Raw genomic sequence first — 9,776 nt, 5'->3', positions numbered from 1 at the left:
AACGTTTGTTCACACAGAAACTTGGCTGCCTACACTGCTGAAGAATTCACTAGGTAGAAGCTTACTGAAGTTAAAGGCTCTCAATTTCCTGGGCAATACAATTTCCCTTACTGGGACTAAGGAGGACTTGACTACAGAAAGGCAGTTTCATCATCTATTATCTTCAGTATAAGAAGGAAATTGAAGATGTTTGCAGAGTTGTATTTTGGTTGAAGGAAAATATTTATTTTTATTGTCTTTCAGATACAAAACATTTTTTCTGGCTCACCCTGTAGCGTTTGCCTAACTGTTTCAGTTGAGAGATTTACTTAGGGAATCTGCTCTCTAACAAGCTTAGAACAACAACGGTGACAAGTAGAGGGGACTCAGGCGCTAGCACAGACGCACATCAGATGACTAATGTTTTGGGGTGAAATAAACAGATGATGTTTATTATCCTACTGAAGAAACAAAAGCCTTAAGGCCACATGCAGCCGTGTGCCCCTTTGGGTGCCCAGTACTCCGTCAGACTTACTGTTTTCCAAATTAGTCCCCACTTCAGTCCTTTCTGTACTGACCTCTGCTTTCCTAACGTTAAAGTAAAACTGTCTTCTGTCCCCTCAGCAGCCCTGTGTCCTGTATGAAATGACAGGCCATTGAGTACTCTGTTCCCAATGGTAAGCACTTTAGGCAATACCAAATAAAACTGGAAACACTCTACTATGCGCCCCTATACTGTGAATATAAAACATACCTTTGAACTTAAAGTTGGTCTGTGTACATCATTTTACCTGCTTTCCTTCTGGACACCTGCTAGAAGGCCAGAGAGAGCTGAAGAAATGGCTGGCCAGCTACCTTCTTATAACCCCAAAGTAGCTACTCTAAATCTAGGATACATAAGTTTCCACAGTAAAGTAGTTCCTCTCCAAAATGAAACCATTTATCACCTTAGTTTGCAGCTGTAGATGAAATGCCAGCAGCAGAAATGTAACAAAAACTATTTTATTATAAAATACGTGGTGAGGAAGAGTATGTTACAAAATTACAAAAGAGAAAAGGCAGAAGCCAGAGGGTTAAGAAGTAGCTGTTTATATGGAATCCTTCTGAGTAAAGCAGATGAGGCTGCCAGAGCACAACCATCTGTTAAAAGCCGTGCTACTGAGAGTGACCCTCTGGTGAAGGACTGCAGATGTGTCTAGGTGTGCTCTAAATCAAATCCTAGCAGCTCCAGACCAGTTCTTCACAATACAGCGTGGCTTAGGCAGGGCTCTGTGAGAGACTTGACTGCTTGTCTTGCTGAATAAGCAAAGTTTCCGGACTAATTACCTTCCCCAACTTCCACAAGGCTTTGTTCAGGACACTGTGGAACTTGGCATCAAAAGCCCCACCCATTTCTGCTGCCAGTTCCCTCAGAACAGACACCGAGGACTTGTCACCGGCATTCAGGATCCGCACAAAGAATTTATTCCACAATTCACCATCTTTTAGCCTAAAAAAAAAATAAAAAAATAATTTCTATCAAGATCGGGCATGTGAACATTAGAATTCTTCCTCAGTTTAACTCAGCAGTAGATTAACGTGCCAAAGTGATATATGGTAATACCAAGAAATCTAAGATCAGCGATCATTCAAACACTCTTGAAGGCACAGGGAAGAACTACAAAAACAAGTCTGCCATGGTGGCCCTTAACACACATGGAAGAAAGGAAACCCACTGTCGCCCGAGCCCACGGATCTTGGCTGCTATAGTGCAATGACATGTACTAGCACTTCTCCTCCATACATGGTCAAAGAAAAAGAACTTCGTTCCCCCCGCTGGCTTTCTCACTGCAGGTCATGACATCACTTCCACCTCAGGCTTCGTTACTCTCACTTCTCTGAATCTTGAACTTGCTCTTACTCTCTTTGTCTTTTATCTGAAAACATGTACTGCTGTAGAGGGCAGGGGGTTGACAAAGGCCAGCACATCTGTCTGTTTCTGCCTGTGTTCATTAACCACACCTAGTAGGTCCACAGCTAGCCTAAGATGCCCGTTAACCCCGCACATCTCAAAGTATCCTTCAAGCAATCTCATTAACTTATTTATCTTTGTTGCTGTCTGAGACAATGCCTCACTGTGTAGCTCTGGCTGGCCTTGAGCCTCTGCCTTCTATGTGCTGGAGTTAAAGGACTGAGCCACCATGTCAGGATCAAACCTATTTTAAAAATACATGCAAGAGACAAATGTGATTGGCCAAATTCTGAATCAAATGAAGAAGAAAATACAACTTAATGTTTTGAAGAGGAAAGCAGGGAAGGGACATTAAATCTTCAACACTGATTTAAAATTTAAAAAAAAATTGAGAACAGGCGGCAGTACATCATTACTTGGTGAGCTTGTGCTGAGAAACCATTGGCAAAGGTGAGTTAAAGCAGTAGTAAGGTATCTATCGAGTTCCTACACAGGCCTAAGAGATCACTTATTTCTGCCCCAGGAGACTGCGAGATTGCTTGGTGGTTTGGTTCTATCTAATCACTAAATAGATAATAATCTGAAGTCAATCAATTTAGAAACTTTTAACTCACTTCAAAAGACAACAGACTTTTGATAAATGCAGCTGTTAAAAAGACTAACACCAATTAGTTTTAAAACATATTCCTCTAAAATGCTGTTATTTCTAAGCTAAGAAACGCTCTAAAGTCTGAGCAGTCTATGTCTTGTTTTCAACTGGCCACTCCTTTCCCTGTCCCGGGTGCCCTGCAGACACTAACCACAGGACTTGGTTTAAAATTCTCAGGCTGCCCACCACAGAGACCACTGAAGAGAGAGAGCAAACTGCTGGGGTGGGGAGAATGCCCGCAGGAGCCGGTACTTACTCGGAGGTGTTCTGGCTGAGTCTCCAGAGGAGCCCATCCCAGAAGACATGCAGGTGATCCTTGAACAACAGTAAGTGCGCTAGGTCTGCTATACCCAACAGATCTACCTGAAATCACAAGACGTTCCATGAGCAGTGTTCTCTGCTTCTACTATCAACTTATTTACAGAGCTGAAAAGCATTGACAGAGCTCATGTACTTTAGCAGATGTTCCTTACCTTTACAGGACAGGGAGAAGATCCCCAAAGAAATGATCAGAGATAATTTAAGGGATATTATTATGACTTTGCATTTTTTGAGACAGTGCTTTTCTGTGTAGCCCTGGCTGTGCTGGAACTCGCTCTGTAGACCAGGCTGGTCTCCAAGTCAGAAATCTGCCTGTCTCTGCCTCCCGAGTGCTGGGATTAAAGGCATGAGCAAACCACTGGCCAATTTAATGGGTTATTTTTAAGAGCCAATGACAACAGATTGTCTTTGTGGATTACCAAACCACACGAGGACACCTAGTTTATCTGCATGGCCCCCAGCTGTGACCACAAGACCACTTCAGGTACACACTATGCATCCAGTCAGCAGATGCTTAGATCTAGAACTAAGTCAAAAGCTATGTTTGCACATGATACAGTCATGTGAGACACTGCACACCCATCCTGGTATCCTCACAGACAGCACAGCATTCAATCTTCCCAGGACTCATGTGCAAGGAGCACAGGCTGCAGTTCTTACTGTACAGGGAGGGGCTAAAGGAATGGCTGACAGGAGATGACAATGATGGTGAGGTACAGAAATGGCCGGAGCAAGTAAGCCACACATTATGTATTTACATGTGTATGCTTATATTCCTGAGCACTGTGACAGGAAAAATGGCTAACTATCAGGCACATGGTGATACAGTATTTGAAAGCTGGGTCATCTAGGTGAGCGGGTGCCAGCTCTCATGGCTTAGCTAGTCAAGGAAGAGGTTAAGAATGCTCTCCATATCTGTCCAAGCTTGTCTTCCACTTACCTGGTAGGGAGAAGAACAGTTAGCCAAGATCTTTTGTCCTTCCAGGATCTGCGCAGTCCGAAAGCCACTATAGGCAAACGCATCTAGCTGCACCCTCAGGTCAACACTGTAGGAGAAGTCCACGATCTTCACAGCATGGTCGTCCTTATTTAGATAGTCATAGGGGTCGTGGATTCTAAGGAGGTTCAGAGGAGATAACAGAAGCAGGCTGTGAAGGCAGCTGCAGAGCCGCCTTTTTTCTTTTTGAAAGGTCTACAGGTGTATCTTAGCCTTGCCAACAGTGCCCTCCAGTGGTTAGCTATGAAAATGCACACATCGAGTGATGGCAAGGCCAGCCCAAAGGGTTAAGATTTCTTTGGTCACCGGAATCTAATCTAACCCGCAGTGCATGGGCACCTCAGAACCTTCTCAAGCTTTTAAACTATGCAGCAAGGACATGCATTAATTACAAGTGTTATCCCCACTCAAGGTCACAGTCCTCTTACCTCTGAAGTGTCGTAAACTATTTATAAGCTCATTTTCTAGTGAACTGCTATCTATAGGGTTAAATTTCCTGTTTCAATTAAACCAATACCACATTTTTATCTTACTTTTTTGTAACTATCTTTTACTTCATGAGAAAATACTTCAAAACACAAACTTACTATCAAATGAGTGTATTTCATACCTTAGTTATTTGCAGGAATCTCCAGAAACAATGTGCCCAAGGCGGAAACACTCTTCCTGTCACAAATCTCTACAGCACAAGGATTTTATAATTTACAGTAGCTCCCATTTTTCCTTGGCATAGATCCAACCTAATTTTGCTTTTATAAACTATAATCACTTAAAATATTTTTTTTCCTAAGCTTAAGAGAGTGTCTCACAAATTAATAAAGCAGCTCTCTACTTAGCTACCAGTGTTGCCACGGGCAACACGGCCCTTCCTTCTCTCCCTCTCTGGGGATCAAGCCCAGGCTAGCCTCTCTCTCTCTCTAGGGATCAAGCCCAGGCTAGCAATCACTTTACTACTGAGCAGTACACTTCACTACTCTTACCTCACAATCTCATTTTCCTCACGTTGTGTACACAATAAACTAACTGACTTCAAAAGCCGCTTTCTCGGGGGCTGGAGATGGCTCAGCGGTTAAGAGTGCTTATTGTTCTTTCAGAGAACCAGAGCTCAATTTCTGTAATCCACATGGCAGTTTACAACCATCCGTAACTCCAGTTCCAGGGGATCTCATGCCCTTTTCTAACCTCTAATGGCATCAAACATGCATGTGGTACACATACATACATACATACATGCAGACAAACACACATTAAAAAAAAAGATAGGTAGATATATAATTAAAAGTAACAAATAAAAGGTTCTCTGGTTTTGAGTGCTTATAACTATATAATATTTCCTGCCAATTTTGTTAAATAAAAGATAATGCTCTTTTACATTTTTTCCTGGTATTCAATTGGAGCCCAGGGCTTTACACATGCAAGGCAAGCACCCCTTCACCTATATGCTCACACACATAGCACCTATATGTCCCCAGCGCCCTCAGGGCAGCGTCACTACCATCTGTCACTCCAGTTCCAGAGGTGCTGATGCCTTCTGTCCTTTGTGGGTACTGGGCATGCACGTGGTACAGAGACGTACAAGCAGAGAAAACACTCTCACATGCTTTTTTTTAAAGGCATAAATATGAGAATTATTCATGTTTTTTTTTTTTTTAAAAAAAAGGCAGCCAATGAAGGAAAATAAAAAGGACCAACCTGGGCTGGCGAGATGGCTCAGTGGGTAAGAGCACTGACTGTTCTTCCAAAGGTCCTGAGTTCAAATCCCAGCAACCACATGGTGGCTCACAACCATCCGTAATGAGATCAGACGCCCTCTTCTGGTGCGTCTGAAGACATGTACAGTGAATTAAGCCGGAGCGAGTGTGGCGGAGCAAGTGGGGCCGTCCTGAATTCAATTCCTAGCAGCCTCATGATGGCTCATGGCCATCTATACAGCTACAGTATATTCATACACATAAAATAAATAAATAAAATCTTTTAAAAAAAAAAAAAAAGGACCAACCTGTTTCTTAGAATCAGACTCCGTGGACTCAAGTCTCCATGCACTATCTCAGCTCTATGTAGCTTCTCCACTATCGTTAGAAGGTTATAAACAATCAACACTATTATTTCATGAGTAACAAATTCGCTGTGTTGGAGAAGATCCTGGAAACAGAAAGAGAGAAAGCTATTTCTCCAGCTGTCACATCCGAAGCACGTGCTCTGCGACTGCGGCGTGCATGCCCCTTGTTTCCTGCTGGAGTGCAGCTGGATCCCCGCCCCAGCTGGAACACCGAGGTCTCCTTAAGACTGTAAGAAAAGGTAAAGATGCTTGCTGCCAAGCTGGAAATCCTTTTAGAGCCATGAAATTTTATGGTGGACAGAGAGAAAGGACTCGTGCAAGCTGTTCTAATAGCCACATGCATGTTTACCTACATGTATACATACACACACACGAACACACATAAAACATTAAAAAATTATGTTGATGGCAAAGCTTGAAGAACACAGCAAAGAATAAAATGATATATTGTGTCTGTATTTCTAAAGGTTTCAAGGGACACACTACAGGCAAGATACAGATTTTATTTTACTTTAAATATGAGTTGATAATTATTCTAGCTAAGTGACCTGTTCATTTCTCCTCCCTGCACCTTCCTCCCCATCTCTCAAGATAAAAATGCTAAAAAAATACCAAATAGGTACTTGATCAAAGCCACTTGTATAAGAAGTGGAATACAGTTAGTGATTGCTTAGCGTGTATTGGGCTCTTGTCAATCCTCAACACTAAAAACCAACCAATCAACCAACCATTACCTAAGAAAAGAGTCATCAATACTTTTAAATTTTAATTGAATTTGTCTTTCTCTACAGATGGTATGCTGTAACACCAGCACTTGGAAGCCTGAGGCAGAAAACCTTCCATAAATTCAAGGCCAGCCAGATCTATGCACTTACCACCAAGCCTGACTTAAGTCTGATCTCTAGAACTTATGCATCAGAAGAACTGACTTTATCCTCAGATCTCCACATGCACACCATGCAGACAGACACACACACACACACTAAGTGTTAAATAAATAAAAATTAAAACTGGACTACTTCTTTTCTTTTTTTTTTCTGAGACAAGGTTTCTCTTTGTGTAGCTCTGACTATCCTGGAACTAGCTCTATAGACTGGCCTTGAATTCAGAGATCCTCCTGCCTCTGCCTCCCTAATATTGACACTCAAGGTGTGCGCTACCACCACTTGGCTGGCCTATTTCTAGATGCTTGACAGGAATTTTGTATTAAGTATCTTAAAAGTTTAATTATGAGCCGGGCAGTGGTGGCGCATGCCTTTAATCCCAGCACTTGGGAGGCAGAGGCAGGCAAATTTCTGAGTTTGAGGCCAGTCTGGTCTACAGAGCGAGTTCCAGGACAGCCGGGGCTATACAGAGAAACCCTGTCTTGAAAACAATAAAAAAAAAAAAAGTTTAATTACATTTATCTATCTGTGTGTGTGTGTGCATGCCATGATGTGGAAGTGGAAAGCAGAGAGCGATTTAATAGGATTTAATTCTCATCACAATATCACAACTGGGGTTCTGGGGATCACACTCAGGCCATTAGACGTGGCAGCCGTGCCACACCTGCTGTGCCATCTGCAGCCCTGGATAGAAGGTCTTGCATAGATGCAGTATGTGTGAAGTATTATCACAAACCTGAAGGGTAGAGCAGTTTATATACTGGAACCAAACGACATAGCCATCTTGGTACTGAAAGCAGCTGCAAAGCTGGTCACAGTCCTCATTCAGACGCTCCTTTAACTTGAAGTTGATATAAAAATCCCAGGGGATAGGCTGAGAAGACGCCTGTAAGACATAATATTTAAAATGAAAGGGCAATTAGAACATGCTGATGGCTAGCAGATTGAAAACACAGTTGGAGACAAGATCTCACAATGTAGCCCTGTGTTGCGGGAAATATTAAAAAAGATCACCCCACAATCTTTCCTGGCCTGCTGGACTACATTCTTGCTCTAGTGCCACCAGTACTGGCCAGCCACATCACTATGTCCTGGCAGGCTATTTTCTCCTAGCTAGCAAGATCATCTCACTTACATGCAACACTTCACACATCCCACAATCAGTCATCTAGCGCCTAGTTACTCGGTAGAAACATTACTCTTAAGGCTAAATTATCCAGTCAGGTTTACATATAAATAAGACCACAATTTACAAGATGCCAATACAATAATTTCAGAGCCAAATGATAAAGATAATGTATTAACCCAATTATTCTAACCTTGTAAAAACCTTAACTACCTGTGGCTGTTTAAAACCACGAGGGGTCTGGATCGTCCTGTTCACCTGCCTCCATGATGATGTGCTCCTGGTTCTCTATTCCTGTCCAATCACTGACCTGTCACTGCCCTAATGTGACTGGACAGAGAGAATGCTGCAACAGCCCTGGATGGCCTAGAACTCTCTCTACAGTATGTAAGGTTCTGATACTAATTGTTCTGTTCCCTAATTGGTTCTTGATTTGTCAATAAAGAAGGTCGGGAGCCAATTGCTGGACGGAAGGGATGGGGGGGCGGGGGAGGGGGGACGACGACGACTTCCAGTTCCCAAGAGGAATAGGAAGACACAAGAAAAGAGAGAAGGCTTTTCTGCCATGCTTTGGAATGAGAAGCACACAGCAATCATGCAATCCGTGCGGTGATCAAGATCTCAGGGGCAGCTAGGGCCTGTAGCCTGCACTAAGGGTGGATGGCCAAAAAGGTTGGTGGAGGCTAGCTGATACAAGCCACTAAGTTTAGGGCAGAAGGCCAGATGGGGGTGGGGAGTGGGGGTGTGTGGAGGGGTGGTGGGGTGGGAAGGGAGGGACGGAGACTGTTCAGCAGTTAAGAGCACTGGCTGGTCTTGGTGCTCACAACTATTTGTAATGGGATTTGATTTCCTCTTTTGGTGTGCATGATGAAAGAACACTCCTATATATGAAATAAACACATCTTTAAAAAGAAAGGAAAAAGAAAAAAAGACATTTATTGTACACACAATGTGCGTGTGTGTGCATAGCACAGGTATGAATGTGTGCGTGCGTGTGTGTGCATAGCACAGGTATGAAGGTGACAGGACAACTTGTGGGAGTTGGAATGTTCTTCCCTGCCGGTTTCCAGGATTGAACTAAGGTTGACAGGTTTGGTGGAAAGCACCGTGATCCACCTGGTCAAAAACCAATTTAAACCTTCATTAATATCTCAGCTGAATAGGAAATACTCCCTGTTTGAAAGAAATGTAAAAAACTATCAAAAGGATAGGACTGTGGGAGTAACTAGGACCAGCGGGACCAAGCACGCAGGAACCTGCCAGCCCAGTGGCTCGGGTTCCTTCTGGTCTCTCTGGGCCAGCCCGTGCCCTGAGCAGACCTTGGGTGCAAACTCTGCAGCCAGTCCCACAATACCCAGAGGAAGCTCCACTCCCAGGTGCCCTAACAAGCCCAGGGTCACAGGATCCCAGAGACACTTTGACTCTGAGGAGTTCTGACACAACCAGGATCACAGAAAGGACAGGCTCCAGTCAGATTTAGCAAGAGCACGTAGCAAGAGAGATACCCAGATGGTGTGGGGCAAGAGTAAGAACATAAGCAACACAAACCAAGGTTACTTGGCATCATTAGAACCCAATACTCCCACCATAGCAAGTCCTGGACACACTATCATACCCAAAAAGCAAGATTCAGATCTAAAGTCACTTCTCATGATGATGATACAGGACTTTAAGAAAGACATAGATAGCACCCTCAAAGAAATACAGGAGAACACAGGTAAATAGCTAGAAGCCCTTCAAGCAGAAACACAAAAATCCCTTAAAGAACTACAGGAAAACACAATCAAACAGGTGAAGGAAATGAGCAAAA

General features: G+C 43.2%; 1 protein-coding gene across 3 annotated transcripts in view; it reads right to left on the bottom strand.

The window, feature by feature from the left end:
- Positions 1–203: 203 nt before the first annotated feature.
- Bub1b (BUB1 mitotic checkpoint serine/threonine kinase B) overlaps positions 204–9,776 on the bottom strand; it is a 60,156-nt gene continuing 50,583 nt past the window's right edge. For all 3 annotated transcript variants that reach the window (XM_031371455.1, XM_031371456.1, XM_031371457.1), the window contains 5 exons: positions 7,577–7,726; positions 5,897–6,039; positions 3,841–4,015; positions 2,836–2,942; positions 204–1,468 (listed from right to left, as the gene is read on the bottom strand). In XM_031371455.1, the coding sequence (XP_031227315.1) occupies positions 1,237–1,468; positions 2,836–2,942; positions 3,841–4,015; positions 5,897–6,039; positions 7,577–7,726 (807 nt within the window). In that variant the 3' untranslated portion in view covers positions 204–1,236. The remainder of the gene's footprint in view (positions 1,469–2,835; positions 2,943–3,840; positions 4,016–5,896; positions 6,040–7,576; positions 7,727–9,776) is intronic.

This window comes from Mastomys coucha, unplaced genomic scaffold (assembly GCF_008632895.1).
Source record: "Mastomys coucha isolate ucsf_1 unplaced genomic scaffold, UCSF_Mcou_1 pScaffold15, whole genome shotgun sequence".
In the NCBI taxonomy this organism is placed as follows: Eukaryota; Metazoa; Chordata; class Mammalia; order Rodentia; family Muridae; genus Mastomys; species Mastomys coucha.
This window is presented reverse-complemented; position numbering and strand designations above follow the sequence as displayed.